The 14,666-nt window shown below is 47.8% G+C and overlaps 1 protein-coding gene across 8 annotated transcripts in view; it reads left to right on the forward strand.

Annotated features, from left to right (window-relative positions):
* The window catches only part of bicd1a (bicaudal D homolog 1a), a 178,998-nt gene that overhangs the window by 121,009 nt on the left and 43,323 nt on the right, over positions 1–14,666 (forward strand). For 4 of the 8 annotated variants that reach the window (XR_011346592.1, XM_069903451.1, XM_069903452.1 and 1 more), the window contains exon 5: positions 3,546–4,646. Coding sequence is in view for 5 of the 8 variants with exons in the window: in XM_069903451.1 (XP_069759552.1) it covers positions 3,546–4,646 (1,101 nt within the window). In the remaining 3 variants the exon portion in view is untranslated. Of the gene's footprint in view, positions 1–3,545; positions 4,647–5,100; positions 5,218–10,478; positions 10,790–10,924; positions 11,372–14,666 lie in introns of those variants that run through there. The other 4 variants (XR_011346593.1, XR_011346594.1, XM_069903454.1 and 1 more) reach the window with 4 other exon arrangements.

A 14,666-nucleotide genomic window follows, 5' to 3' on the forward strand; every position in this document is an offset into this window, starting at 1 on the left:
AGTCAGTGGTTATGACAAATAAAGCTGTTGTTGGTGTACTTAAGCTTTTGGCTCACTGATTACAGGAATGACTAAAGATTTTTTAATGTCCTCTATTGCAATAATGAGAAACTCCAATCTATTGACGCTGTTACCATCAGACCATCAAACCTCCACCGTCGGCAACAAAATCAATCAGAGACTCCTTTGCGACTCTTACTTGTGGACTTCATTGATTTTCTTTTTGTTCTCAGTTTGTTTAGATTTGTTATCTGTTTACAGTTCTTGATTTGTTTACGTGTTTTACGCTGTGTACAGTTTATTTTTTGCACCTCTAATTAATGGTAATTCTGCGCCCACAGGGTGGTATGTGGTGACATTTATGTAGTCCGACAAGAAATCTGAATCTACTAAGTTCCTCCCCCCAGTCCTTCAGTGCCTAGGCATGATTTCACATTAGAACGTTATTGGGTCATTGAAAGTTTGTGCAGCATATCTGCTCCACAGTTAGTCTGAGTCCACTATTTTCTAGAGGTGGTGAATAAACATCAGCCTTTGTGATTTGTGGGGATTTGGTGAGTTTCAGTCAGTGCGACTTAAACCTTTATTATTTTGAATTGATTGTTCCCCATGTTTGGCCATAAAATGCACAAGGAATGTCTACATATCCCTTCTCACCAACTGAAATTGGATTTTCCAAATAATTTCAACATTACTGAATCAAACAAAAAATATTGCTGCACCTGGAGACTTGTAACTTAGCAAAAAATGTAGTTTTACAATACATGTTTAATCGATTATAACCCAGGAATAATAATTTTGTAAATAAATTTGTAAATAATCAACTTGGGAGCAGCAAAGACTATTTTGTTGCTAAAGGAATTCAGTGGATCCCCACAAAGAACATGAAAGATAAAAATTATCCAATATTCTGTAACATTTTGCTTACAAGATACTTGAACAAAATTTCAGGCAACCAATAGTGACACGTGTTGCTGTGTGCTGATGGAGGGTGGGTTTGTGACTGTTCCTTCGCCAGTTCCCCCCTGTGCTCTGGTTGTCACTGCAAATGGGCCAGGACCTCAAAGTGCAACATGAGCTTACATTCCCACAATCATTTCAGGATGCCTCTAAGGTCTGGGAAGATCATAATCAACAAATGCCTACCCTGGTTAAGTGCATATTCTGATTTCGTTACACTCATTTGAGTCCCCTGTCCCATCACAATTGACAGAGAGAGAACCAATTTTACAATTACTGGGGAAATCAATTTAAAAAAAGGCTTTGTTTTGACATCTCATCTGTGGTGATGCAAAGTTTATACTCAAATGAGTGTAGATGGGTAAGTATTCATGAGTCACCAGAAATTTAGTTTCCAGATAAATACTCAACACTAAGACACTGTGGTATAATTAAAATTATAAAATTATGGAAATTAATGGGATGTGCTAGTCATAGAATCAACTGGACTGCTGAATTGAACCTTGCACGATTTGTCTAATTCTGCAATTGACGTATTATCAGTCAACCCATTGAAAAGATTCTTATTATACCCCAGTGATTACAGTTCATCCCTCAGGGCTATTTGCATATACATGCCCAATCCCCAGCCTGATGCAGCAAGGCAGTGCTCTGGAAATTGCTTTCCCAGGATCTAATACATCCATTATGGATGGTGGAAAAGTTGAATCTGTAAATTGTAACTCAGCCTCAGAATTTATTGTCATGAACATGTGTCATGGATATTATTGTTTTGTGGCAGCATTGCAGGTGCAAAAATTGCTATAAATTACATTAAAAAAAATTGGTGCAGAAGAAGAGAAAATGTGAGGTAGAGACTGTGGTTCATTGTCAGAAATCTGATGGCGGTGGGGAAGAAGCTGTTTTTGCATGTTAGATGTTCACCTTTAGGCTCCTGTATCTCCTTTCTGATGTAGCAGTGAGAATAGGGTCCTTGAGGATAGAGGCTGTTTTCTTGAGACACCACCTCTTGTTGATGTCCTTAATGGAGTACAGACAAATGCCCAAATGGCACTGGTTGAGTTCACAACCCTCTGTAGCCTTTTACTGTCCTGTGCTTTGACAGTGATGCAACCAGTCAGAATGCTCTCCATGCTACACCTTTGGAAATTTGTAAGAGTCTTTGGTGACGTACCAAACCACATCAAGCTCCTAATGAACTATAGCCACTGGCGAACCTTCTTCATGATTGCATCGACATGAAGGCCCCAGAATAGATCTTCAGAGATGTTGACACCCAAGAATTTGAAGTTCTTTACCCTTTCCACTGCTGACCCCTTGAGTGGTTTGTGTTCTCCTGGTTTCCTGTTCCTGAAGTCCACAATTATTTCCTTAGTTTTGCTAACGTTGAGTGCAAGGTTGTTGCTGTGACACCACTCAACCGGCTTATCTATCTCCTGTATGCTTCCTCATTCCCGTCTCTGATCCTGACAATGAGCATGGTAAATTTATAGATGGATTTGAATTGTGCCTAACCACCCAGTCATGGATGTAAATTGAGTAGAGCAGTGGGATAAGCACGCATCCTTAAGGTGTGCCTGTGTTTTCAGTGAGGAGGAGATGTTACCGATTTGCACTATGCTCTTCCGATGAGTTGCAGAGGGAGGTGTAGACGCCTAGGTTTTGAAGCTTGCTGACCAGAACTGAGGGGATGATGGTGTTGAAGGCTGGGCTGTAATAAATGAAATTATTTATTTGAATGCAGTTGCAAAAGCTTGAAAGGCCACTACTCCATAATATGTGTAATATGTTAAAATGCCATTCCGGAATCAGTGAAGTAGATGGATGAGAAAGAGTCCAAAGGTTGATTTTTGGGGTGAAGGGGAGCATCAAAGAAGAATGGTATCGGGGGTAAAAAAGAAAGCTATTGTTGGTCATTTTGTCGTAAGACCACATAGAGAATTGAGCCTTCTGATTTGGAAGGTGGTGGTGGAGCAGCAGAGGAAAGGGAAGTCAACTTCGTCAAAGACCAGTCAAAAATGGCAAGGTGCAAAAAATTATCTTCGTTACAATATTAATGATGAAATTAATGTCTTTGAACAGAATTGTTTCAGTGTGTGGGTTTGCCCTCTTGGAGGGATTTAAATGAGGGTTTGAATTTGGGAGGTGACAATTGTGGAAAGGGAAGGGAGGCTGGATAGGAATCGTTTGAAGGGATGGAGGGTCAAATATATTTGACTTTTTCATTTTTTTAAAATTTTTTTTATTTTTCACACCATAAACCACATTGGATTCACTTTTTCATTGAGGAAAAAGATGTTCAGTGCAGTGGAAGTTCATAAGTATCACCACGCCTACTCTGCTCAAAGATTCCTAAAATTTTAATCTTGAGAAGGTTTACTAAATATCTGTCCCTTCTCATCAACACAGTCTGGCTGATTTAAATGCTGCCCTTCACAGAGCTACTCGAGCCACTCAAATTCAAAATGGACTTGTCTGATCACTTGTTTTTCTAACAATTAAGTGCTCCGTGGAGTGATATAGAGATGTGTGTGCCTGAAAGTGTTTGCCATGTTATAACTTCACCACATCCTCTTCTTCTGCAGGTCGAGCGAGAAAAGGCCATACTCCTGGTCAATCTTCAGGAGTCTCAGACACAGCTGGAGCATACCAAGGGCGCACTTACCGAGCAGCATGAACGGGTTCACAGTCTGACAGAGCACGTCAACGCAATGAGGAGGCTCCAGGTCAACAAGGACCTAAAGTCCGACCTGGAGAACGAGAAAGGCCGTGAGTCTGGAGAAGAAACTCACGACTATGAAGTGGACATTAATGGGCTGGAAATTCTCGAGTGCAAGTATAAAGTTGCAATCACGGAGGTAATTGATCTCAAGGCTGAACTCAAATGCTTGAAGGAAAAGTACAACAAATGCGTGGAGACGTACACCGAAGAAAAGGCCAAATATGAAAACCGTGTGCAGGAGCTCGACAAGCAAGTAAGCTGTGTGGAGAAAATGAACAAAGAATACAACGACAAGATCATGCACTTTGAGACTGAAATTAAGTCATTGACAGTCATGGCAAATGAGGGTCACAACACGCTAAATGCAGCGCAGGACGAGCTGGTGACGTTCAGTGAGGAGCTGGCACAACTTTACCATCATGTGTGCTTGTGCAACAACGAGACCCCAAACAGGGTGATGCTGGACTACTATAGGCAGAGCAGGGTCACCCGCAGCGGGAGCATGAAGGGGCCGGATGATCCACGGGCTATCTTATCCCCACGGCTTGCCCGCAGAGGGCTGGCCTCACCGGTTGATTCCAGGAACTCTCCAGAGCATTCACCGAAAGAGGCCAGCAAAGAGAGCACACAGCAAAGCCCAACAAGGGTGGTCAGCGCCGCAGTCTCGCCAGCAGGGACTGCGCCTCCCTCGTCGCCCGTCTCTGATGCCAGCGACATCAGGAAAGAGCCCATGAACATCTACAACCTGAATGCCATCATACGGGACCAGATCAAGCATCTGCAGAAGGCAGTGGACCGGTCTCTGCAGCTGTCCCGGCAGAGGGCAGCCGCACGGGAACTGGCCCCGATGATTGACAAGGACAAAGAGGTTCTGATGGAAGAGATCTTGAAATTGAAGTCGCTGCTGAGCACAAAACGCGAGCAGATAGCGACTTTACGGACAGTTCTGAAGGCCAACAAGCAGGTAACTTAGCGAGTTTGCTCTCGCTCTCTTTTTTATTCATATGTATTTTTGTGACGTACTTCCGACTGGCCAATGGAGAGAGTGATGTGAACCCAACAAAGGCTGATGAAGCAATGCAAGTGTCAACACACTGGTGAGTATGAGGTAAATGCTGAGAACATTATTAGAGTTTATGATTGGGGTGAGTGTCAACAGAATAATAAACAGGTCACATTTCATTGATATACACTTCAACTCTAGCTACTGGTCAGATGGATTAACTTGGAGCTAGAGGAAAATGCACCCAATATGTTAGTGGAAGGCTGGAACCAGGGCCGGATACACCAGAAAGCCTTGTCAAACTTTGTTCTGTAAAAACTGAGAGTTTGGGATAAGATTGTCCACCCACATAGATATGGTGGAGGAATAGTCTTTCTCTCTGTCAGTCATTTTCTCTAATTCTGTGGTTTCAAAGGTTTGTTCGAAAAGAAAATGGCACCGCAGTGGGGGCATATTCATGAATGTAAAGTGGTCCAACGTTTAAGAGGGAGATTCTGCACGAGAAGTTCCTGGTTAAAGTTGGAGATGTATGGTAAGGATGGGAAATTATGCGGAATGAAGAAGAGGAGAAGCTGAATTAGCTGCCAGAGGAACATTGTGTTATCCAGTGGCCAATTCTGGAGACTCATTTACTCAGTGTAAACATAATTAATCTTTTTTTTGGGAACTGCGTTGATCTCCTAACCCAAAAAAGGATAGACTTGTCAGGAAGGGAATAGAGCAAAAATTCACTGGGCTTTTCTGAAGAAGCCAGGTTTGATGCCTGTAGAGAAACTGAGATGGGGTATTCTTGGACAAGATCTCATTTCAACTTTTTTTAAAAAAGTGTTAAAAATCTTGTCAGATGAGATGTAGGAAGGGTGTTTTCTCTCATTAAGGAGTCTAGGACTAGGGGACATCTTCAAAAGAAAGATTTAAGAGTTTCGGAGCGTGACAAGGAGAAACTGTTTCACTTGTAGGTTGATAAACATTTAGAAATCCTTATCCTGAGGGATATTGCGGCAGTCATTGTTTTTTTTTTCAAAACAGGGGTTTGTAGCGGAAGCTACACTGCTACTGAAAGAACACACAACCAGACGGGTTGAGCTCAGTAAGGAGAACTGATTTATTGCAGGCTGCTGGGCTGGACTTGTACTCCCAGCCTGGACTTGGCTGAGAACTGCGCTGAGGGGCGCTGACGTCACCTGGGCGTCACGTGGTCCCCCAGCGCAGGCTTCTGAGCCCCGTGCTGAGACGAAGGAGAAACCCCCCGACTATGCCATTTTGGTCGGCTGCCCTGTCGCGTGGATTACAAGCGGGGCCGGTTCGCCTGCCTAGTGGTGTGGCGCCACACAGCTCCCCACCCCCAGAACTGGCGGCAGTCCTTTTTAGCTGGGCCACAAATACTGGTTCGGTGGGGTCGAGGTGCGCTGACTTCAGCCCGTCCACAGTAAACAGTTCCCGCCTGCCGCCGATGTCCAGCGTGAACGTAGACCCTGAACGCTGGACAACCTTGTACGGCCCCTCATAAGGTCTCTGCAGAGGTGCCACAGGCGGGCCCCGCCGAATAAAAACATACTCTGCGGAAAGCAGCTCGCTGTGGACGTGAGATGGCCGTGTGCCGTGTTTGGGCGGCGGTGGGAATGCGAAGGAGTCCAAGCTAGTGCGGCAACCGCTGAGGGTTGTGAAGCGTGTTGATGAATTCACCAGGAAGTGCCAGCGGTGCGCTGTAGACCAGCTCAGCTGATGATGCCTGCAGATCCTCCTTGGGCGTGGAGTGGATGCCCAGGAGCACCCAAGGCAGTTCGTCTACCCAGTCGGGACCGATGAGGCGGGCCATAAGTGCCGACTTAAGGTGGCAGTGCAGACGCTCGACCAGCCCATTGGCCTGCGGGTGAAAGGCCATGGCGCAGTGTAGCTCGATCCCCAACCTGTTGGCGAGCTGTGCCCAGAGCGCAGAGGTGAACCGGGCGCCCCGATCGCTGGTGAGGTGATTCAGAACACTGAACTGGGCAACCCAACTATGAAATAGCGCTCAGGAGCAGGAGTCCATGGAGGCGTCCGGCATCAGAATTGCCTCGGGCCACCGAATAGTGTGGTCTACCACCATGAACAGTAACACTTGCCCTGGGAAATTGGTAAGGGCCCAACGATGTCCATGTGAATATGGCTGAACCGTTCCCGGACGTGCTCGAAGTCTTGCACGGGTGCCCTGGTGTGCCTGTGTACCTTGGACATCTGGCAATGGGTGCATGTTCTGGCCCAGCCTGCGATCTGCTTCCGCAGCCTGTGCCAGACGAACCACTCTGCCACCATCCGGACCGTGGACCTGATGGACAGGTGCGGAAGGTTGTGGATGTGATGGAAGACTTGCCTGCGCCACTGCTGGGGGGCCACTGGCCGTGGCGAGTCCATGGAGACATCGCACAGGACGGTGCTTCCGCCGCTCGGAGTCGGGAGGTCTCGGAACCGCAGGCCCGTGATGACAGTCCAAAAGGCTTGCGTCTCCTTGTCGGACTTCTGGTCCCTGGCGAGCTGGTCAAAGTTGAGGCCGGACATCAACGCGCAGATGGCCGGTCGTGAGAGTGCATCGGCAACCACGTTGTCCTTCCCCCGCCTTGTGCCGAATGTTGGTGGTAAACTCTGACACAAAGGAGAGGTGACGCTGCTGGCGGGCCAACCAGGGATCCTTCGCCATCGCGAGTGCCTGGGTGAAGGGTTTGTGGTCAGTGAAGATGGTAAAAGTCCTCCCCTCCAAGAAATAGCGGAAATGCCTCTCTGGCAGGTACATGCCCAGTAACGCACGGTCAAATGCGCTATACTTGCGCTCTAGTGGGCGGAGAAGCTGACAGAAGAATGCCAGTGGCTTCCATTGTCCATTCACCTGCTGGTTCAGGACGGCGCCGATGGCTGTGGCAGAGGCATTGACGGAAAGCACCATATGCAGGCTGATGTGCGGGTGGGCGAGCATGGTAGCCTTCGCGAAGGCATCCTTGGTGGCCTCGAATGCATTGAAGGTCGCTGGGTTCCAGCTGAGTGTTTTGTGCTTGGCTGCGATGAGGGCGTATAGTGGCTTCATGATGCACGCAGCTCCCGGGATGAATTGGTTGTAGAAGTTGACCATACCTGCAAACTCCTGCAGCCCCTTGAGATTGTCCGGACGTGGGAACTCTTTGATAGCGGCGACCTTCGTAGCGGTGGGCGTGGCTCCCTCGACTGTGATGGTATGGCCCAGGAACTGCATGGACTCTTTTCCAAACAGGTACTTGGCTGGATAAATAGTGAGGCCGAAGTTGGCCAGCCAGGAGAAGAAGGTTTGTAGGTGAGCCTTGTGTTGCGCCCGATCCCTGCTGGCAACGAGGATGTCGTCTAAGTAAATGAAGACGAAATCCAGGTCCTTGCCCTCGAGTCCATGAGGCGCTGGAAGGTCTGAGCAGCGTTCTTGAGCCCGAACGGCATGCGAAGGAATTCGAACTAGCCGAAGGGGTTGATGATGGCCGTCTTGGGTATGTCCTCAGGGTGCACCAGGATTTGGTGATACCTGCACACCAGGCCAACCTTGGAGAAAACCCTTGCACCATGCTGGTTGGCCGTAAAGTCCTGGATGTGAGGGATGGGAGTATAAGTCCAGCCCAGCAGCCTGCAATAAATCAGTTCTGCTCACTGAGCTCAACCCTTCTGGTTGTATGTTTTTTCAGTAGCAGTGTAGCTGCCGCTACAATTGTTGAGCCGTCAATAATCTCCGCAGGGGTGCCAGAGGCTTTCGGGACCAGGTGGAGTGGCGAGGCCCACGGGCTTTTGGACCGCGGAATGATCCCCAGCTCCAACAGATGCGAAAACTCCTCCTTTGCCACCTGGAGCTTGTCAGGCGGGAGCTGGCGTGCCTTGGGGTGAACCGGTGGGCCCTGGGTGGGGATGTGGTGGAACACCCCGAGGCGTGGCCAGGCAGCGGAGAACTGTGGCTTGAGGAGGGTCGGAAGCTTGTCCAGGATTCACTGGAACTCATCTCTGGGCGTGCTGATCGTGGCCATCTGCGGCTGCTCTGTGTGGGAGGCGTCGAGGCGAATGGCCTGGAAAGTACAGGCGTCCACCAGGCGTCTCCCTCGAATGTTCACCAGAAGCCTGTGGGTGAGGAGGAAGTCAGCACCCAGAATGGTGATCGGAAGCGATGAGATGGTGAACTTCCATGAGAACTTTCGTCGGCCGATCTGGAAGTGGACTGCCTTGTCTCTATATGTCTGGATCTCTGTTGCATTGGCTGCATGGAGGGGAGGTCCTCGAGGTTGGTTCCTGGACTCGATAGCCGTGGCCAGGATGACGCTGATCTGGGCCCCAGTGTTGATGAGGAACCGCCGGCCGCTGACTAAGTCCCTCAGGTAGAGGAGGCTGTGTCCTTGGCCAGCCGCCGCAGCCATTAACAGCGGTCGGCCTTGCGAGCAGGGCTGACGACACTTCCAAGCCTTGGCTCCCCAGTGCTGGTCATAGAAGCAGAGGCCTGGAGCGGATGCTGTGACCCTGGTTATGCTCGGTGGCCCCTGCAGGGGCCGGATGCTCTCCCGCAGTCATGCCCATGCCTCGTAACCTGCTGGACCACCGAGCCCTCCGGGAATCGCTCGAGCCATAGCTCTTGGGCCTTCTGAGTGACCTTCCTCGGGTCGGTAAAGCTTTCTTGGGCCAGTAACGGCTGGATGTCCTCGGGCAGATGGTCGAGGAAAATCCGCTCAAAGAGAGGGCAGTTGGTGTGATCACCCATGAGCGCGAGCATCTCATCCATCAGGTCCATCGGGGACCTGTCCCCCAAGGCGTCGAGGTGCAGCATCCGAGCAGCACGCTGGTGCCTGGATAGTCTGAGGGATCTGGTGAGCACTCGCTTGAGGGTCTCATATTTGTCTTTGGCGGGTGGGTGCTGAATGAGGTGCAGCACGCGTTTGGCGGTGCTCTGTTCCAGGGCGGCGACCACATGGTAGAATTTGGTCATGTCAGATGAAATCTGGTGGAGGTGAAACTGAGCCTCTGCATTGCAGAACCAGATCTCCGGCTCCTGAACCCAGAAGTCAGGCAACTTGACGGCTATAGCACTGATCCCAGATTCGCTCATGATGGGTTCAAAGATGTTTGAACCAGTTGGGGTCACCAATTGTAGCAGCAGCTACACTGCTACTGAAAAAACATACAACCAGACGGGTTGAGCTCAGTGAGCAGAACTGATTTATTGCAGGCTGCTGGGCTGGACTTGTACTCCCAGCCTGGACCTGGCTGAGAACCGCGCTGGGGGGCGTTGACCTCATCTGGGCGTCATGTGGTCCCCCAGCACGGGCTTCTGAGCCCTGTGCTGAGATGGGGAAACCCCCCAACGGCGCCATTTTGGCTGGCTGTCCCGCCGCGTGGATTACAAGCAGGGCCGGTTTGCCTGCCTAGTGGTGTGGCGCCACAGGTTGAAGAGTTTCTGAATGACAAGGGAAAGAAGGGATAAGATGGAAATGGCTACATGGTGCAGCAAACTCAGTGAGCTGGTTGGTCTCCTCCTCCTATTTTTTGTGCTTTTAAATGTATCCTTGAGGATATGATCAATAGGAGCAAATTAGTTTGGAGAGCTGTCTTATATTCACCTGGGGATTTCTTTGCACAACTGTTTTTTTTTCTGGGTTTTGTGACTCCAGCATCAAACTGCAGCATCTTGTATTAACTGAGAAACCGGTCATTGCATCTCTGCTTTTGGTAACTGACTGTATTGAGAAGCAGACAGGGATATGTGGTGGCAGCTTTTATGGCTCAAGAAAGATGACTATAGTCTGTGTGTTTTTCACAACTTAGACTCACAAATGGCTGTTGATTGAGAAAGAGGTCTGCATCGGCCAGTAAGCATCATTTGGCTGCATTACTGGCATTTCATGAGAACAGCTTGGGACTTGCTGGTTAATTTGCCCAGATTCAGGCAAGCTGTGGCTGAACCTTCCTCTCAGTTGTGCACCCGCTGCAGGACTTTGGGAGTGCTCATTTGGAGTCCAACAGGACACAGCCAAACTTTGCAGATTTTCCAGGTCTCAGGCTGGGAGATCTGGCCCGGTACTCGTGCCGGGCAAACCTGATGACAAAACAGCAAGCCCACGGAAAGCAAGAGAAATGTAAGTGAAAGTTTATATTTGATTGAATTCCATTAATTTAATCACTTTAAATGTTTTGAGTGTGTTTGTTTTAATCCTTTCACTTTAAATATATTCTTAAATAATTTTATTGATACTATTTTAAATTTCTGTCAGGTCCTGTCCTGTGCCTTGCTGATGAGCTAAGAGCCATGCTCCCAGTGGAAGATTCTGCCCTGCCCCACGCTGGAAGAAGCAGTGTGATATAAGACGGGTGACATGTGAATGGGGTAGCAGACCCCCTGCCAGAGCCCACATCTTTAGCTGTCAGTTTGCAACTGATGAGAATCCAATTTCTATTTCATTTCTGATTCATGCTGCTGGATGAATATTAACAGTTGGTAGCTCTTGGCTGGAAGATGAAAACAGGAATGGAAGAGGCCATCAATAAACTAAGTTAAACAAGGAAGTGCAGATGCTGTGATTGTAGTTTAATACACAAAAGTGCTGCGGAAACTCATCAGGTCATGTATATAAAATAACTCAGCAGGTCACGTTAAAAAAAAATCTTGCCCCTGATGTCTCCCCTAAATTTTCCTCCCCTCACCTTGTATAGATGTCCTCTAGTTTTTGCTATTCTCACCTTGGGGAAAAAAGTGCTCACTGTCAACCTTATCTATGACTCTCATAATCTTGTAGACCTCAGTTAAGTCACCTCTCAACCTTCTTTGCTCCACAAAAAAAGTCTGAGCTCCGTTAACTTTGCCTCATAAGGTACATTCTCCAATCCAGGCAATATTTTGGTAAATCTCCTTTGCAACCTTTCCATGGCTTCCACATCCTTCCTGTCGTAAGGTGACCAGAACTGAACAGTGTTCCAAGTGCTGTCTAACTGACCACATGACGCCCAGATGAGGTCAACGCCCCCCAGCGCGGTTCTCAGCCAGGTCCAGGCTGGGAGTACAAGTCCAGCCCAGCAGCCTGCAATAAATCACAGTTTTTGAACTCAATCCCCCAACTAACGAAGGCCAGCATGCCATGTCTTCTTAACTACCCTGTCAGCATGCATGGCAACTTTGAGAGATGAATGGATTTGGACCGGCAATCTCTCTGTTCCTTCACACTGTTAAGAATCTTGCTATTAACCATGTTTGACTTCCTAAAAGCATCACTTCACATTTATCTGTATTGTACTCCATCTGCTATTTTTCCACCCAACTCTGTGTCCTGTCTACATCCTGTTGCAAACTATGACAGCCTTCTACAATATCCACAACACCTCCAACCTTCGTATAATTTGCAAACTTACTGATACATCCCTCTATTTCTTCATCCAGTTCGTTTATAAAAACCATAAAGAGCAGGGATCCCAGAACAGATTCCTGAGGAACTCCAATTGTTACTGACCTCTAGGCAGAATGTGTTTCGTCTTCTACTACTACCCCCTGGTTTTTTTGCAGATAACTCAATTCTGAATCCTCAAAGCCAAGGTTCCATGGATCCCATGCCTCATGACTCTCTGAATGAGTCTGCTATGAGGGACCTTGTCAAATGCCCTTACTAAAGTCCATAAACACCACATCTCCCATCCTATCTTCATCAATTTCTTTTTTTACTTTGTCAAAACTCATTTAGGCTTGTGAGCTACCCCTCACAAAGCCATGCTGATTAACCCTGAGAAGACTCAACAGACTAAGAATCCTCTCCAATAGTTTCCCCATCACCGACGTAAGACTCACTGGTCTAAAATTCCCAGTATCCTCTCAATTACCTTTTTTTAAACAAGGGGACAATATTTGTCATGCTACAATAATGTGGCCAGGGAGGTTGCAAAGATCATTGCCAATGGCCCAGCAATCTCTTTCTTCGCTTCCTGTAGTAACCTGGGGTATATCTCATCTGGTCCCGGTGACTGATTAATCTTAATGTTTTTAAGAAGATCCAGAATTTCCTCTTTCTTAACCTCAACATGCTCCAACAGATTTGCTTGTTCTATACTGACTTCACTTTGACTAAGGTCCCTCTCTCTGGTGAACACTGTGACAAAGTATTCATTCAGCACCACCCCTACCTCCTCTGCATCCAGGCACATATTTACCTCCTTTATTCTTAAGCAGACCTACCTTCACTCTCATTGTTCTTCTGATCTTCCTTAATCCTATTTGCCAAGGCCTTCTTGTGTGTGCCTCTCTTCTAAGTACCTTCCTTGCTACCGTATAATTCTCATGAACCTCTAATGTTGTTTTCTTCCTAAAACTTCTGTATGCTTCCTTCTTCTTAACATGCCACGTTCTTCTTTCTTTCTTTGAATCGCGGACATAGGTGGCTCACAGGGCATGGGAAATGTATCCGCCGTGAATATGGGCTGTATGTGAGCATACTCTTGCATTGGGGTACGGTATAGTCTGTCAGCCTCCTGGGCCACGTCATGGGGTCAGCCGGAAATCCTTGTTAGCTATTGGTATGGAGACATGAGTCAGGAGTTTCGACAGGAGTAGAGTCTCAAAAAGCAGGCAATGAGAGTGACCATCTTCTAACGTGAGCATCTCATTCACCAGATCGGAAGGATTCCTGTCACCTAGCCCCTCCATATTTCAAAAGCCGCATGCTGCGCTCGTGCCTGGTCAATTCCAGTGTGTTCAGGAGAAACTGTCGGAACCTGGTGTACTGGTTGTCTACCAGAGGGTGGGGAATAAATTCACAAAGTTTTGCTGCTTTAGCAGAGTCAAATACCCCAATGACGTGCCAAAATTTTGAGTCCTCCGCCGATATACCATGAAGAGGAAACTGGGTTTCAGCCTGATTAAGCCATACCCAAGGTAAGGGTCGAAAAAGGAGGCAAGTGAACTCCTACCCCATTAACTGCTGCTGTTGTCATTGCATCCATGATGACTGTAGATTCAAGCTTGAGCTGAATCTTGCAGTTGGGGTCACCAATTGTAGCGACTACTTTGGTAGAGCTACTAAATCAACACACATCCACAGGGTTAGTCAACCAAAGACCGTTTATTTGTGTTTGCCATATTTCTTTTATATCCCTCCCATCCCGGGTTCCATAGGACGGGGGTGGTGATGTCACTAAGTGGCTGGCAGGTTTAAAGTACACACGGTGGGGAGGCATATCAATCCGGCGTGCCATTAGTCAGCACGCAGTACCGCGTGTGTGCAGTCCATTATTCAGGTAAGTGCATAGCAGTCCGGCCCGTGGCTCCACGCATTTGCTGGTGAGCCACACCGGTGATACCGCGCTGTGCGCCCGCTTGGCCCACTACACAGCTGCTACACTGTATCACTTCTTTTGTCAGCCATGGTTCTCTTAAACTACCATCTTTACCCAGTCTCAGTGGGACAAACCTATTCAGAACCCCATGCAGGTGGTCCCTAAATGTCCTCCGTATTACTTCTGAGCTTTTCCATGAGAACATCTGTTCCCAATTTACACTCCCCCTTCCTGCCCTTTCCCAATTAAATACTTTACCATTCTGTTTACTCCTTGTTCATTGCTCTGCTAAATTACAGGGAGTTGTGGTGATACAAACATCTGGAGCAGGATTACTCAGTATAACAGCTCATCTGATTGTAACCCCAACTCGAAATTTCTCTGGTAACCTATCACCCACTTTTAACTGGATTTAGTCGGAATTGGGTTAAATTATTCTTGAAGTGCCTTGCAGTGCAAACAGACAAAATGGGCTGGAGTCAGCAAGGCCCAATCTTCTGCTGACCCCATCACCATTCAAGCATTCCCCTATCCCAGACTTTATTCTTCATACAATAACCATTTACCTGCTGGTCTCTGATTCTCCATCCAAACTGCTGGATGTACAGGCTCACATCCTCCCACCCCCAACCTTCCCACTGACACAAGGGATGGGGTTGGATCGGTGTGTGGTTTCTGCATGAGAGGGTGTGGCTTAGA

The sequence above is a fragment of the Narcine bancroftii genome, chromosome 11, assembly GCF_036971445.1.
Source record: "Narcine bancroftii isolate sNarBan1 chromosome 11, sNarBan1.hap1, whole genome shotgun sequence".
Classification (NCBI taxonomy): Eukaryota; Metazoa; Chordata; class Chondrichthyes; order Torpediniformes; family Narcinidae; genus Narcine; species Narcine bancroftii.